At 33.0% G+C, this 18,253-nt stretch overlaps 3 protein-coding genes across 4 annotated transcripts in view; 1 reads left to right on the plus strand and 2 right to left on the minus strand.

Moving 5' to 3' along the window:
- heix (UbiA prenyltransferase domain-containing heix) overlaps positions 1-9,838 on the minus strand; it is a 29,854-nt gene extending 20,016 nt beyond the window's left edge. Inside the window, exon 1 of one of the 2 annotated variants that reach the window (XM_067283696.1) lies at positions 9,718-9,838. The gene's annotated coding sequence lies outside the window, so the exon portion shown is untranslated. Of the gene's footprint in view, positions 1-6,433; positions 6,692-9,717 lie in introns of those variants that run through there. The other variant, XM_067283702.1, reaches the window with a different exon arrangement.
- Positions 8,264-18,253, plus strand: part of LOC136986341 (meiotic recombination protein REC8 homolog) — a 220,354-nt gene continuing 210,364 nt past the window's right edge. Inside the window, exon 1 of the mRNA XM_067283849.1 lies at positions 8,264-8,277. The gene's annotated coding sequence lies outside the window, so the exon portion shown is untranslated. The remainder of the gene's footprint in view (positions 8,278-18,253) is intronic.
- On the minus strand, positions 14,286-15,920 carry LOC136985773 (uncharacterized). Its single transcript, XM_067283124.1, has one exon. It carries the CDS (start codon positions 15,918-15,920, stop codon positions 14,286-14,288), a length of 1,635 nt encoding a protein of 544 aa, XP_067139225.1.

The raw sequence follows: 18,253 nt of genomic DNA on the forward strand, positions 1-18,253 counted from the left end.
ACATCCTATATATGTTGATGTTCTCTGTCATGACTGAAAATGAGATGCAAATGATAAGAATGATTATTGCAATTAAGAGAATTATTAATAACATTCAGTATTAGATTTCTACAAAATAACAAAACTCATTACATTAGTATAATGAATTTTTTCTATAAAAATATTTTTTATCTGATAAGCTATTATTATGACTTATCAAAACGAGTGTAACTTTTTCATATAATTGGTTAAAGTAATCAATAACGGAGAAGACGGCATCCTAAATTTAATCGAATTGCAAACGGCAATTAAATCCAAGTTCATTTACATGTAATGGAGATAATTAAAATGTAAATTGATAGCACAATATTCACTTTGCATATACTGGTATTATTTAAGAGAGTAGTAATGTAGATGAAAAGATATATAATCACAGAAAAATTACATTTAGAATGTGCTGAAAATGAAGTAATGAAGAAGTAAAAGTAATATTTTTCACAAAAGTGTAAAATTTATTTAACAAATTTAGGAGTGTGCAGAAGAAATATTATGACAGAAATGGATCCCACATTTTAAAGCAATTTTATATTCCATATTTGTTCTTCTAACTTTTAATAACAACAACCACTATAACATCAAAAACATTCAGAATATATATAAACTATTCTGATACTAAAACCATCTGCCAATACAGTGATAGAGCTTTAGTGATAAGCGTAAATATTACTGAACAGAAAAGTGTCAATACATTCAAATTGAATGCACTCAATTTAAAGGTTTATTTTCTGTGTGTCAATATAAACAAGCCAGTAAATGATACTATTTCATGGGTTTAAATCAAGCATCAAAGTTACACTTAGAATCAATACAATACACATTTTTAAAACAAACATATTTCTGATATGGACGGAGTTACAGGGGACATGAAAGAGCATTGTCCCAATGTTGATGGGAAAAATTACTGACTTTTGAACAATACAATCATTGATTATATATACAGGTATACCTCGCCTTACGTTGGTAATTGGTTCCAGGAGAGGCAACATAAGTCAAATTTACTTGTGTAGTTACGACGTAAGTCAAAACTACGGTGAAAAATGCCAATAATGAGTACTTAAAGACCGCTAAATAAGACGACAACACAGAAACACGGATGTTTTCATGTTTCGTTCTAGGATTTATGATGATTATATTAACATTTACTGTAAATGTACATATTTTAATATGATTTTATGTGCTTTTAATGCTTTTCTAGTGATATTACGACTTCGATATTTGTGGCGGATGGATGTAAAGTCGAATAAAATGACTTAAACTTGATTTTTATTTTTCCATATACAGTACTTTTTCGACAAACGACATATAATCGAGAACGACGTAACTCAAGGTATACCTGTATATATAATCAGTTGTAATTATTGATAGTTCAATATTATGTCTTTCAAATCTGATGTTCACAAGTTCGAGAATTACTCAGAAGGCAATTTTAGTTCCCAGATACTTTTATGCATTTCGAATCAGATCAGAGTTTTCACCGATCCCTCTTCAGTAAACGTACAATCTGCGACAGAGTTTACACTATTTTTCTGTTTCTCCATCATCAATCACAATAACAGCCCTATTTATTACTGCAATTGATGTCAGGATTGTTACTGTGATTGACATCAAGGATTGATTCTTGAACTTGGGTGAATGTTGGATTCGAAGGGGACAACATTTTTCTATTGGTAATTTACTTTGTACTAAATATTTGCTCTTCTTTAATACATTTCCAGCAAAATTTCAATTTTGTCGTCTTCGGGCTATGAGTATTTGGAATACATTTAAAGTTAACTTTAATATTTTAGAACTTGATGTTTTCAAATTAACATTCTAAAATTTGACTGAATGTATAAACCGTACTGGTCAAACGTTTTAAATTAAGATAATTACTGATAAATTATCATCCATACAAATCTTAGAACATCACCTTTGGAATTATTTGTTTTTAAACGTGTTCCAAATACTTATAAGCCCGAAGATAGCTTGTATTTGGCTGAAAACATTTGAAAGAAGAGTAAATATTTATTAAAATTTGTCATGTATTGACTTTCTTAGTACCCTAAACCAATTCAAGAAAGATCAATTGACATAATAGCATTACTCTAAAGTAAAAATTTATTGTAATTTTAATATGACATTGGTAAATATTAACATATTTAATATTCTTTCTATTCAATTCAAATGATACAGGTAACTTATATATAATGCAATTTTCAAAGACTAAATAAATCTTTTTCCAATACAAAATCTATACTAGCGTGAAGGTCAGAGAAACATGAGACCTGTAAAATAATATTTTAAAAATTCTAAAGTTTATATTACTCATAATTTTAAATATGTGTAATATAGCTATTGATATAAATCAAACAATTTTAATATATTTGTGAAAATGAAGAAGAATACGGTGATTAGTGTATATAAATAATGTATTTATAGGAACAACAAAATAGCGATTTCTTTTATTGCTGTACCTTTGTTCTGTATGACGAGTTTCCGAGTTTACCGACTCCACAGAGAAACAAAGTAAAGTGCGGGAGTGCTATATAAAGTTTTTCGGAACTTCCTTGTCCCATTGTCAGATCATCTATCTTGACAGCAAATCTGATAATAGGACGAGGAAGTCCCGATAAAAATTTGTATCTGTTAATAAATGTTGACTCCTTTATTTTATATAGCATTTATGCAATTTTCTTTGTTCTGTATATTATAACAAAAAAATCTCCATCAATTTTCCTACCTTGTCAAATTTTCGATATAAACGGAAAAGATATTAGTAAATCTAGGCTCTCAAATACAGTTTAAGGTGGCTCCCTGCATTCCCTATTTGCCAAGAAAACATTTGGTTAATACAGAATAGTGTAAATAATTTACTTGTGACTAATGTTTGGTGGTCGCCATTTCTCAGCCTTGTCAGTATATTGCGCTGAATCGAAGGAGACAAATAGGTAATTATTCGACAATCAATGAATACTAAATGCATGGCGCCATCTTTATACAAAGATATATTTTTGATTGATCACACCATGACACTAAAGATCAAATTTTGACTGATTTCTTAAACGTATCACAATTTAGCACTATCTTTTTTAATTTTTATGTATATAATTACTTTTAAATTAAAAGAAATATCAAGTAAGAACAGTTTCTCTTACACAGAACTATTTGCTATCTCAATTAGTATTTTGTAAAAGATAGAACATATCAAATTCAGTTTTACACAGGGATGTTTCAGAGCCAGAATACCATGTAAGAAAATTTTAAAATAATTTCACAGTTTTTGTTTTTCACACGGAAATACTTATTCATTAATGAAAGATTTTATCAAGTAATTTTCTCTCGTAGCAATGAACCATCAATGAATTGATGAACTTTAAAATATTCATGTCTCGCTTGGTTGCATATGTCATGTTGCATCATGCATGTCAAATTGTGATCAACCACAAATCCTATTTCTTTAATTCATACATCAGTGCTAAAGTTTTTATAATGAACAAGTTTCTCAAATTTTATCAAAACTGATGGAGAAAGATCGACCAATGGAAGAAAATAAAATAAAATGATAATTTCTAAAGGATTTTGCATACACATCTTAATAATTATTAAAATGGGCAAATTATTTTTAATTAGTCACGCTTTTAGATATTGGTTTTGTAATACTAACATTTTACAATATAACTGTCTTAGAGTTTCAGTATCAATATCAATTCTAGAGACACGGAAGACTATTCTGTAAATTGGAAATATAAAAATCCCATTAACATTGTTGTTTACAAATGCTAAATGCTTTCACAAATGACAGAAATTTAATACACTCACTTTTAAAAATTAAAATATTTATCAGCTAATTATTTTAAAACTAAATACATGAGTAATAAGAGTAATGCTTATAATGCACTTTACTTTGTAAAACGAAGAGCATTCATAATACAGTGAACTCCGATATAACGCACATGTCGGACGGGAAACAACACCTGTGTTATACTGAGCGGCACGGTGTAACGCAGTTCACCTCTTTACTTTAGCAATAATGTCAGCCTTTTCTTTTATTCACCATGCATACAATAATTAAACACTGTTCAAAATACATGCAGGAACTCAATACACAGTAACAATAAAATGCGCTACTCACTAACGCTACATGGACCTGTATAAACGTGTTTGAGCTTATTGCGTCGCAAACATCGCCCCCACGCTATAACAGAGTGCGCGGTATTGTGAGCAGCACTATAACGAAGGTCCACTGTATTTTCTTAAAGAAGTTTGTTTTATTCTAACAATTTGTTCACTAAGAATATGAAATGCCAATGTTAAATTTATACCTGTATCTTTATCTGTATGTACTAAATTCAAAAAAGAAAAAAAAAATATACATTAAAATGTTTGATATTAAGTTAGTGCTGAACATTTTCAGGTTACTTTTATCTTCATTTAAAATTAACATTTTCGGGAAAGAATCACTCCTCTTCAGATTGCAAATAAAAATCAACATTGTGAAATGCGAAACTGTAATGTTCTTAAACAAGCAAATGCCTCGAACAGATTAAATTAATTACAATAAAAATAAATAAAGTAATTATTTATTTTAAATTTATCTTAAACCATTACAATTTTCTTATGAAGGGTAACATAAGAAAATTAACACAAAAATACTGTATATTGAAAAATGATTGGAAGTAAACGACTTGTTCAGAAAATGATCTATTAAACACAGGATAAAATAAAACATGAAAAATTCTATATTGTTGTTTGTTCAAGATTAAATATACAACAGAAGAACAAACATTTGATTAATTTATATTTGTTTTGATTATCTTTCAATTATCCTACTCTTTCTACAAATTTGCTGAAGTATTTTTACTACAATAATCACTTAATATAAATTTTACAATAACGTTAGTGAATACTTAAAGATAAAATGTATTTTTTCAATAAATGAATTATGACAAAATAATGTTTTGGTTAGTAAATATATGATATACAGCAGAACTCCAATTATCCGAACTACCACTTTCCCTCTTCTCTCTCTCTGTCACTGATGACATACTGCAATTCTCTTACATCATGTAACTGGATGATCAGTGATGCCTATTTGCTGTGACAGATACGAATGATCAGTAAGATGCTACTCTAAATAAATACAGTGTGTCTACAATACCGAGTTGTAATTTCATTCTTTACATGCTTATCCAAATTTTCAATTATCCAAATCACCTGAAGAATGAATCAATTTGGATAACCAGGATTCTACTGTAATCAATTGATACATCACCCTCCAATGACAGACTAAAGATGTGTAAAAAGAGTTCAATTTTCAAATGATACGAAATGAAGATAGATGAAATTTATTATTCTGCAATACTGGAAACAGGAAAACCATATGTAAAAATTTGAATACTAAACTGTAATAAACACGGGAAATAGCTACGTGGAAATACGGTACAACGTAAATTGAAAATACAGTAGAGTATCGATTATCCGACCCTCGATCAACCTTCACATCGGTTAACCAACTGCGTTCTGGTCGGCAAACTCAAGTGTCCACTAGTGATGTGGCGCTACAATATTTGGCTATGTCTTGGCTACTTTAATATTATTTTTGTTAAATGTTTGCATGTTTTAGCTAGCAACATTAGTTCGACCATGAAAGGGAGGCCAGTATTTAAACCAGGCTTAATTTTCAAATTTTTTTCTTTATTTTTGTATTTATTTTGTGCAAAATAAAGAAATAATTTTTAACGATACAATAGCGACGATTATTATTTTTAAAAAAATTGTTGTTAGGCTTTACATCGATAAAAATTCAATGCAAAGTAGGTTAATAGCGATATACTAATATACTAATTACATGGGATATACTAATATACTATACCAGGGATGGCGAACCTTTGAGTCCGTGTGCCATATTGTAGCTTTAAAGATGTTAATGAGTGCCAAAGTCTTAGACTTCGAATAATGATATTTAAAAAAATTAAACGAATACGCTTTAATTCGAATAAATGTAAAAAGTCTGATTGAAAAAAGGATTGTCAGGTGATAAACAGAAAGGATGATTGAAAAGGACAGAAATCATATGATACATTATGTGCCAGATGATTTCTCTTACGTGACACTTTGGGCACACGTGCCATAGGTTCACCACCCCTGTACTGTACTAATAATGTATTTTTTCACACTTTTCGGTTATCTGGCAAACCCCAGTCCCCAATTGAGTCGGATAATCGATGCTCTACTGTACATTAATTTTCGTAAGATAAAATTCATTAATTCTGCTAAATAAAAATATAGATTTCAATACATATTTATCATAATTCTCACATTACCTGCTTAATTAAAAATTTACAGCTATATAACATAATATTAAATATGTCTGTGTTTTAAATATATCCCAAAGAAATAAAAATAAAAAATATACTCAATATCTGAGATCCTGTTATCTTGAGGCTTTAGCTAAGGTTTACACGATGCAACTACTGCCAACATTTTGTCATATACAAGAACATGTGGGCAAGATTTGTTGATGATTCAGATGTTTACACAATGAGCTGGAATATGACTTGTGAGTTGTTCTGAGCATGCGCAAGAGCATTTATTTCTCTCGAGTGTGGCAAGAATGCAATCTGACATGGGATAACAATCTCATCGACTGGTTGGAAGATATGACAATCAGCAAAAGATCTGACAGATCTGAAACTATAATAAGTACAATTCTACATTGATAAAGACATATGAGTACCATAAGAAAATAATTACCAAGTTGGAGTGCCATAAAGTTGTTAGAAAAAGGTTGAAAACACTGGGCTAAGGTGTCAGCCACTGCTCTGGGGAGCCAGGTATGAATCCAGACAGGTCAATAACCCCAGGAATTTTTTAGGTGTGGTCCATCCTGGATATCCAGAGTGGATTACCCCTGGTTGAACCCACGAAGGATTTGATAAAAAGGCTTCCTTAGTGCCCAGAGGGTAAAAAAAGTAAAAAAAGTTTCTTTTGTTTAAGAGAAACTTTTAAACATGTAACACTCAAACTTATAATTTTGTGTAAAGAAAAGTGATTAAGTAGACATCTTGTATAAAATTTAATATTTAGAATATTATGGAAGATAAGATCAATCTAGAGTGGCAATCAAACTTACAACTTCTGCTTTCCATACAGACCAATTATGCCACCCAGATCTCTATCCAATCTTCACTTCCAGACTAAATTAACTTAAGAGTGTAACACCAAGTATCCACTTCCATATTAAATGTATTATTAATAAGTAGTAAATTACCTATTTACAACTAGAGAAGTAACTAGATTGATTAATAGTGATATACAGTAGAGACTCGTAAATCGGCACCCCAGTAATCAGAATCGCCGGTAATCGGCACGATTTTCAGTCGGACTGTGTCGTGCTGAATCGAACGTTTTTGATACTAAATTTACTTCTAAAGTATAATTTTCATGTTTTTATATTCTTCAATATATTTATTTTGTTTGTACAAAATGCAGAAATAATTTTTAACAATACGATAGCCTCGATTATTATTATAAAAATTTTCGTTAGGCTTAAAATTGACGAAAATTCAACACGAAGCGACACGCAACGGAGAAAAATTTGAACATCGGACAGGTTAATATATTTTTTCGTACATAAACCGTAATCGGAACAAATCCCTAATCTGAACAACCCCAGTTCCCAATTGATTCCGATTTTCGGTTCACTACTGTATAACAAATAAACTGGTTACTACAGTGAAAAAAATCAAACCTTTTTAACAACAATAAGAGTTTAATGAACAAGAACTAAATTATCATGGGATCAGCTACAGGTTACACGAAGATCAAACTTATGCAATCTTTATAGAGCCTGAAGATGATCCTATTAGAATAAATGGTTTACTACTAATAAAAAGGTTTGATTTTTATCATATTAGATTAAGAATGGACAGAGAAAAACTAATTATTATTTGCACATTGCATGTACCATAATATAAACATACATCAAGCAGGAATTTTAAAGGTATCTTAGCTGGAACTGAGTTGAATAAAGAAAACACTGTACCTTTCAACACTTTTAAGCACAATTATTCTTATTGACTAATGTTTTGGCTTCTTTTGAAAGCCTTCTTCAGATATGTTAGGAATTCGCCACTTGAGTGTTCAAATTCAGAATGGCTGTAGCTGCAATAATGTACAACGAACATAATAAAGTTTGAATTTTATATTTTAAAAGATGAAATGTCTAAGATATGTGGGACCATCTATCAACGATTCAGTGTTATGATATGTCTCATTAATTAAAGATTGCCGTCAAGATTGCCGAGCTGTAAGGATTCAGTGTTGTAGTTTATATAAAGTTCCTTCTGAAGATGCTTCATATATCTCAAACAGGGGGTGACTGATGATAGGGCAGTTCAGGCAAATGCCAGAAGAGCTGGTATGTTAGAAACGGTATACACAAAAGTACTGTTTGTTAAAACTTCCAAGTATTATTTATTAGTTCTGTTCAAATGTAACTGATTATACAAACACTTCTCAGTTAATTTTATTTTACACCCCCTTTCACCCAAATTTTTGTTATATTAATATCCGATCCCGATTAGAAAAGTGGGCCAGTATCGGACTGGGTTGCCAGGTATTCGGCCTCATAACAACTCTAAGTAATTTGCCTCTGTTCCGTCAAGATGGAACTACAGAGTACAAAGAGACTGTAACTTAATCATAGGCAGGTCGGGCACCTACTGTTCACAGAAGTGACCAGACAAACAAGTCAGACCTGAGTTAAATGCTTGGGCTCTGGCAGTATGACCCAATGGGGACCAGCCTTCCTTGCCTTCGAGTCTAACTCTCTTACATGGACTTACAGTTTTGTGTGCAGCCTGTACTGCACTAGAGTGTTCTACCATTGAGAGTATTGCTCACACTTTAACAGTCAGCAAGACCTCCTCCCCTAGATAAGGGGACCAGGTACTCAGGGGCAAAATCGAGATAAAACGAGTTCATCCGAAAAAAAACTGCGACACTTCAATCCCATAATGCGTATCTTTATTCCGAAAGTGACAGAAACACATTTAAAATGTGGAAAACAAAAAAAAGATAGGCTACTTAATCGAAGGAACATTTCCAGAATAAAGTCCTTCCGTCGCCAGACCGAAGTCGGAAAATATCCAGAACATCCGGCAACCCTAGACCGGCAGTCCCGACGTCGCCGGACTCGAAATCGGTCCGTCACCGATCTCGAGTACCTCCAAACTCCCAGGGCGGTTCCTGTCAGCGACTCATTTTATTAATTCGGTCCAATTGTGCAGGAAGAGTGCCGAAAGATACAGTGTTTTCCTTTGATAAAGCAGCAACGTTGTGTATTTCGTTAAAAGCAATATTCAGTAGTTAAAATTTCAAACTGCACACACAAATGTGAAATTTAATAATTTTAATTGAAATTTAAACGATCAGAACGTTATAACATAAGAATGAATGGAAAACTTCCCAATGTCTAAAATTACTTAACATTTAAACGAATAAAGGCATTCATTTCCATTATTCTGTGTTATGATCATTTCTAATGTATAGAAATATTAATTATTATAACAAGAAACATGTCAAGTGATGGTGTGACAATGTTGCCTTTACTAATCAATTACAGTCGACGATATCGACGTCAGAAGTGAAATAATTAAAAATATAATTAATTGCGTGTATTACAAACTATTTACTTACTTGTAAGTTCACATTATTTTATATTTTTAACGCAGAATTTTGCTTATTTGCAATCAGACGCCCTTTTTCCTTGATTAGCTGTCACGTAAGTCACCGGAATCGTCTTGAATCGCCTTTATAACGCGCCCGAAAATAGCCAAAATAATATATTTTTGTGATTTATTTAAAATATGTTTATATTAATTATTTTATTTTTCAATTTTATTTTTCAAGTTTATATTATTATTACGAAATTAAAATAACGTGAAAATTATATAATTAAATTTACTTACTATTTGTAACGAAAATAAAAATGAAAGTCGTAATTATTAGCCTGGCAACGGCGTCTGAAAGCCGAATTGGCCGCGTTCCTTTATGCAGCGCTTTATAGCGAATACACTGGAACTGGTTTCTAATTGGCCAACACAGCTCGTGACGTCATTTCGCTACACTCTCGCTGCATAAAAAAAACGCGGCCATTCCTCCATACCGCTTCTTTGGCTGTTACAAGTAAGTTTAACTACAGTGGCTAGAATATGTAGTGTGTCGTTCGCAATTATATCCCTATAATACAGTACTTAGGTTCTCGTTTTTACGCCTCACCAAAGGCCACTCGCATCGGTTGTGATGTTACATAGATCAATTTAGACAAAGCATTTTGAGTGGTTTTTCATTTGTTTTTGACTTTGTGTAAAACGATTTTCGTCCCATTTTTGAAAAAAATAAGAAAATGTCTGAAGTTTATAAAAATAAGAAGAGCATACAAAGGCATTGTTTTGTACCTGGTTGCAAAACTGGAAATAACGTAAAGGAGAAACGTACGCTATTTTCGGCTCCAAAAGACGAAAGGCTTCGAAGAAAATGGAGTGAGTTAATTCGTCGCGGTGACAAAGTTTTTGATGAATATTGTTGTGTTTGCGAGCTTCATTTTGATGAGCAATTCATTGAACGGAAGTTTAAACATATAATTAATGGTGAAGAAGTTACAATTCCCAGAGATCGTCCTAAACTTGTGTCAGATGCTATTCCAACTATCTTCCCAAATTTACCAAAATATTTATCCTGCATACCAAAAAAACGACCACCTCCAAAAGAACGTAATATTATACCAACAAAAAAACGTAAAGTGGGTCATGGAGAGTCTAAGATCAGTAGATGATGTTGAGTCTCACATAGTAGAAAAGCCATTTTTTTGAACACTTCCATGAAGTGAATTTATCATCTATGTATTGGTCTAAAGCAGCGGTTCTCAACCTTTTTTCATTAGCGTACCCCGTGACATGTCATTTCTCTAGATGGTTGAATTTCATTTACGTGTACTGTCATGGCAGCGCTTCTGTTAGGTTAGGTTAGATTAACTATATTTTTAGTAGACGTTTCCTTTTTCTTCTGTTTAATAACTAGTGATGTTTAGCACATGGCGGCCTGCCGGCGGATCCCCTCCGGGAGGTCAGTCGAGCGCACGAACAGTGCGCGGCCATAGCAGTATGCGTATCTGAAGTTCAACCCTCTAGATTGTACTGTACCCCTCATTTAAGAAATTTCGTGAGTAACCGTATTGTTAATTTTACATGTTGTAACTTAAAAAAAAAGCTAATTTATAATGTTGATAAAGGGAAATATTTATATTCATATATGTAGTGTTTTTCTGCTATTACTTTTTGTCACTGCGCGTGATAGAAACGAATGAGACTAGATCGTAACGAAACTGAGTTTATTGTCTTCTCGCGTATATGGTACTGTATATGTCTCGACGACGCAGCTAACAAAGAACAACTAATGGTCAACGGTCTTACTGGGTGAGTTCGAACTTGTTCCAAGAAGTGATGACTCATACTGCCTGGGGTTCGTTGCTTGTTTTTCACGACGGTTAAGATGTGAAGGGTGACGTTCGCCACACACTTGTTGTGAACACGCGGACGAACAATACAAGGCAAAATTGTACACAATAAAATATTTTATTAAGGGCGCGTTTTTTTATGGAGCGCTCGAGAAGCGCTTTACAGCTAATCCTCTGAAACCCGTTTCTAAATGGCCAACGCTGCTCGTGACGTCATTTCGCTACACTTTCGCCACATATTAAAAACCCGCCAGGTAATTGTGCATATTAAGGGAATATGAATTTTTTTAATTATGTTATATTAAAAAGAATGTATATTTAATAGTCGTTCGGAAAACGCATAACGTTTTTCCGTCCGACCCGTATATAAAGAGCTATAAACAAAAAATCATAGAACTACTTACCGATTGTGCCCCGTTCGAGACGCCATTACTTAAGCTTGCCGTCGTCGTGGAGGTGCACACTGGACGGCGGATGCACGCGAAACGTATCACGTGACCCAATTTCAACGTCACTCTGTCACGTGACTAGGTCTCTGACGCGTTTCCGGCAGCTTTTCTTCTCGCGGAATAATCCGTTCTCTTTGCACTAACACGTCATAGAGCAAACCACGTCTTATTATTAACACGTGATTAACTCTTGTCACTTAGAACAGCTCGCGGGCTACAGTTTGACAGCTTTGCCTAGTTACGCTTTTCTAACATCGTAACGTTCTTTATCCAAATCCCAGTTAATATTTGACATGGACGATTTATTTCTCGATGTTAACTCCGTAAAAACAGAACAAATGAAATAATAAATAATCGAATTACTTTAAAATTCAGATTAAATGCTATAAAACTATGAACTTAATATCTACATTTACAAACATATATGTCTTATATAACTAATCTAATTTTAAAATCTAAAGTTATATGACAGTTATATATAAATTAATGTGTGCAAGATGTGTGACAACACTACATAGAGACTTAAAATATTTTATTTTATTTCCAAACAATGTCTAGTCGTGTATTATTTAATAATGGACTTGGTTGAGAAAAACTGTTTTTAGATTAACTTAAATAAAGCAGATATATTTTATTGTGTTAACATTAGTTATAATCGACATTCTTGAATTAATACGAAGATTTAAATTTTTTCAAATCTGAACTGATGAAAAGGTTATCCACAAAAATTATCAAAAAGAAGTAATATGTTATTTATAAATTAACTTCATTTTTTTCGATTTAGAATTATCAAGGTTCAATCATTAAACTGTTTCAAAATAATTGCTGACGTTTCCTCTTGATGCAAAGGAGAAAAATCAGAAGGCGGAAAGGAGTAATAGTTATAATAGTAGTCTACTCTATATGGCTAAGGAAAGTTGCTTAACGTAACCCGATCTGTCGATATCCTTGTAGATAATAGGCAGACACAGAATCATAATGGCACAAATTATTCAATAATGTTTATACTGTTTGTTTCTTGTAATTAGGAGCGCATTCCCAAATAACTATTCCGAATGTAATCTTCGGGTCTATACAGACCTTATAATTTATTGTTTTGCTATATTTTTAAGATAATTACACAATTTCTTAGATGCACCAATAAATATCTGGTCATATCGGAAGTGTTTGTGAACATTCTAGTTTAAATTTATCATCCAGCGTCATTATTTATTGTCAGTTACTTCTTTGATATTATTATTGATTCTAAATTCTCCGTTACAGCTATGTGCTGTATTATCTCTATTCTTAAACAGTATATACCACATATTTCATTTTATCTTCATTATTAATTTATTGTTTATGATGCTTAATATGACGTTAATGATATATATATATATGGATATATGTATGAAAATGGCAATAAAAGTTTTTAGATTTAAGGATGACAAATAACCAGCCAAAAGCAATATGATGGTTTCTCAGCTGTTTATTTATTTATTGACTCGCTGTTGTGTTAATTTACTGTATTTACTAAATAAATTTTATTAAAACAATTTTTATAAATCTTCGAATAACTTTTATTAGTTATTTAAGGAACTTAAGAGATTCAAACTTAATACTATTCCGGTAAAAAGATATATTAATTGGCTTCAAAAAATAATTAATGCAGAAGATTTGTCATCTAAACTAATGTACTTATTATACAATAGATATAGAATATAAACATTCAACGGAATTATAACTCAATTATCGAAGATTTTTAATGCTTACGGATTTTCGATAGAACTAGTATTTGAGTATCTCAAAAATAATGACCAACGAATCAGTCAATTACTATATAAAGCCATGGAATATTCAATAAGCCAGGATAATGAAGATATAAGAAAAAGAAGAAATAACTCACACTATAATATAATCCTTAACTACCCTTATATCAACAACTATATGCTTTCAAATCTCCCAATTAATGTTAAAAAGTTTTTCATTCAGTTAAGACTTAATCAAAAAGGTCTAGTTACTATAAATAAATACATAGAATATAATTCTTTCTTACACGAAAAACCTTGACGATCCAGTGTTTTTATATACAACTGCTAACGTTTTCAACCCCTTCGGGGTCTTCATCAGGCACAGCACAAAGGTAGTTTCAAATGCCCGTGAATGGAACCAAGAAACCAAAGCGAGTTCTATTCCAATTTTTGAAATCAAAGAAATTGGAAGATAAAAATGGAACATTATGCACGAGCTATTATCTATTATCTACGCCTGCGTACTATTTACGTTCACCGCTCTTTAAATTTAAAACAATTAATGCAATATTAAGTTATTTGTGGGTGTGGGATTCCCTCATAGCAAAATTTCCATGCTTGCGAGATGTTGATTGCATCCTTGTAGTTGATGCACGTGTTGTGCAAACCCGCTTTATATATCTCTAGGGTCTCCAGCGTTCTGAGTTGGTCCGTGTGTTGTGACATTCTGATTATACGGGCGTTTTTGAGGTCGGCAGTGATTCCCTGCTGTGTGGCATACGTTGCCAGTGTGGTAGATAGTTTATTATTGGCAATGTCGTACCTGTGCTCTCGGAGTCGCTGATGGAGGGAGCGTTTGGTCGAACCCACGTAGACCAGACTTCTATTAAATCTGTCATCCCACAGGGGAACCTCATATACGCCCGGTGCGTGTTTCATGTCCAAATTGTCCTTCCCATTTCGAAGTAAGCTGTAAACTGATCGCGGTCTCCTGTAAGTTATTTTATTTCGGGTGCTGGATGCGATTTCTCTGTATATCGCATCTAAATGGTGGTTGTACTCAACTATTTTTCTTGCACTAATATCTGCGGATCTTACCCCGGCTTGTAGGTTGTTACGAGTATTTCCCCGTGCGTACTTGCGTGCCATGTTGTACACTATTTTTCTATCATAACCGTGTTGAGATGCCACTTCCTGGATACGGCCTAGCTCGGCCACTGTGTCTTCATACTTCGAGTTGTGCGTGAATGCGCGCTTAATTAGTGCCCTAAAAGCCGCTATCTTATACGAATATGGATCCTCCGAGGAAGCTGGGATGAACAGAGGTACATGGCATTGTTTGTAAAATACTTTATGAGTGATTTTATTATCCCTTATTTGAATGTCCAAGTCGAGGAAATGTGCGGAGGTGTTGCTTTTTTGTTCCAATTTAACGCTTAGCCCATACCCGTTGGTGTTCATTGCATTGATAAACTCATTTATGTCTGGTTCTGCCTTCCATATGATAAGGATGTCATCTACATACCTCCTGTAGAGGAGGATGTTGGTAAGGAATGACGGGATTATTTGTTGTTCAAGTCTTCTGATCACTAGCTCGCATAAGTCACCCGATAGTGGGCTACCCATGGGGACACCTCGTTTTTGTACGTATGTTTTGTTATTAAACCGGAAAAAGGATGAGTAACAGAGGATATGCGCCAATTCTAGTATCTGTTTGCGGTGTGTATAGGCGTGTGGTCGGGCGAGTAATATATCCCTGAGCTCGCAAAAGCACGGCTGTATTTTAATGGATGGGAACAGTGATACAAAATCAAGAACGGTGATACACGTTGATTCTGTAGTGGTAAGAACCCACAATGACTCCACCAGTTCGATCGGATTCCTGATAGCCCAAGGGTACGCCCTCATTTGGTCACACACAAGTTTGTGTATGGCCGATTCTAAAGCCCTGGTGGGGGATCTGGCCTTGTCTAGGACTGGTCTGAGAGAGGGTAGGTCCTTATGAGTTTTGGCAAAGGCGAACAGCCTTGGCACGTCAGGGGACGCCACAACCGCCCTACGCAAGCCCCACTCTCCAGCTAACTTGGTTTGTGTGAAACGTTTCACTCTTGCCTGTAACCTTTGGAGGTATCCATCTTCCGCGTTTTCACAGTCAGTGTCATTGATGTATCTTTGCATCATAGCCTCGTATGTGCATCTCTTCATTAGTACCAGGGACTTGCTTTTGTCAGCTCTGAGGATAACATTGTTTTGTTGCCTTAACCATTTCCTGGATGCATGTATAAGCACAGACCAACTCAGAACGCTGGAGACCCTAGAGATATATAAAGCGGGTTTGCACAACACGTGCATCAACTACAAGGATGCAATCAACATCTCGCAAGCATGGAAATTTTGCTATGAGGGAATCCCACACCCACAAATAACTTAATATTGCATTAATTGTTTTAAATTTAAAGAGCGGTGAACGTAAATAGTACGCAGGCGTAGATAATAGATAATAGCTCGTGCATAATGTTCCATTTTTATCTTCCAATTTCTTTGATTTCAAAAATTGGAATAGAACTCGCTTTGGTTTCTTGGTTCCATTCACGGGCATTTGAAACTACCTTTGTGCTGTGCCTGATGAAGACCCCGAAGGGGTTGAAAACGTTAGCAGTTGTATATAAAAACACTGGATCGTCAAGGTTTTTCGTGTAAGAAAGAATTAAGTTTCATCCAGTCTACAGGAAGAAGTATAGTTGTTACATAGAATATAATCAATGTACCTGCTGCAAGTTTGGAAAAAAATTATCAAAACTACACTTAATGTACGGATGTAACGAGAAGGAAGAACAAGATTTAAATATTATCAAGGATCAAAGTCATAACCAAAAGACGGAAATTGATATGTATAGAAAACTAGATAAAGTTAATAGTAATGACATTTATGGGCTGTATAATATTGTCAATAGGTTATTAAGGCAATGTGTTAATAGTTAATTAAGCCTTATGGCTAATTAATAAATTGAAAAGGTATACAATGTTAAAGGATACCTAAAATTGTAGATTATGTTATCCTAAAAAATGTATTTTTAACCCCCCTTGTAACAGGCTAATGCCTACTACGCTAATAAACTTGATTGATTGATTGATATTAGTTATTTAATTAATAAGACTATACATTCGATTTATTATAAAAATCGAATGAATCGTTTTATTAAATAATTAATGTATATGTTGTTTTTATGTATAAGCTTTTAATTTAAAACTGATCGTTTACATTTCTTCATAACCACAATTGGATAAATATTTCTTCATTAAAAATATGGAGTTTTATTCAGCAAAAGATAAAAGAATTCTCAGTGGATAATACGACTACTTTCGAATAGTGACTGTAATTAGATAATTAGACTTGTAAAATCATTAGTTTATATATTAGCAATTATTCTGAATTATGCCACTACAAACAATGAGCTCGAATTCGAGTCGTCCTCAGACGGGATACGTCCCGCTATGCTAACCCCCTCCGGAAAAACCGAACAGTTCATAGGCCTACACATTAGCGATGGTAGTGTGGCATTATTTTCGGAAGTTCCCTAAAATATATCAAAAATTGCTAAATTCCTTTTCCGCTACCTTCCCAATGAAGCGAAAAGTTGTCCCAATTAAATTATGTATTAGTTTATTAGTTTGCTTTTCGTAATTTGAGATTTGGCCCAAAAACGCGGTTGTCAAAATTATACTTTTTATTCTAGAAATTAGCTCTCTTTTTAAAGAGTAACTTTTTAGAAAAGTATTGAGGCTGCGATACCAGCAAGTAAATAGTTAATAGTTAACTGTTTTTAGCACTTATTTGAACGATCCATCTTTCATTCCAAGTTTAAATCACGACTGAAACAGTCAGGCAAAATGTAATGGGAAGTTTGAAGACAAAGAATGCATTTCTAAAAAATATAAAACAAAACTTTGTAGATCTCCAGCACAGAATTTTTACTAAGTAAACGTTTTTGTTAAATTTAAACATTAAGAATCTGAGTAGATATCTAAAAAGGTTGTTATTCACTCTTTAAATACATTTCACAGGAAATTGTTGAAGTGTCTTTTAATAAATATTAATCAAATTTAGTTAATAATTACGCTAAAAGTATACAAACACCATATTAAATTTGTAATATTCACTAAAACTATTAATCAGGGTTAATAGCAATCAAATGTCATACTATTTTATATTAATTTAACATAAAAAAAAAAAGCAAATTTTTAGTAGTGAAAGGGTCGTGGAGGAAGATAACGATATTAAATTTAGAATAAATTCTAGAATTTTCGACAATGGGAGAAGACTTAAATGTAAATATTTTAAATATTATAACAGAATTTAAACGTTTATGTGGTAATGTCTGGTCTACAGAAGAGATTTATATGCCTTTTATTTTGGACATTGATAAACAGGAGCTAAAATGCTTTTAATGCATTTAGTGATATTTTAAGTAATTATGTAAGTAGAGATGACGAAGAATTTTGTCGGATGGAAGACAATAATTTGATTAAAGTTATTT

This window comes from Centruroides vittatus, unplaced genomic scaffold, assembly GCF_030686945.1.
Source record: "Centruroides vittatus isolate TY-2023 unplaced genomic scaffold, ASM3068694v2 contig_1213, whole genome shotgun sequence".
In the NCBI taxonomy this organism is placed as follows: domain Eukaryota; kingdom Metazoa; phylum Arthropoda; class Arachnida; order Scorpiones; family Buthidae; genus Centruroides; species Centruroides vittatus.

What these genes read in the sequence shown, in the direction of transcription:
- LOC136985773 (XM_067283124.1), bottom strand. Translation starts at nt 15,920, where the DNA reads ATGAAGAGATGCACATACGAGGCTATGATGCAAAGATACATCAATGAC.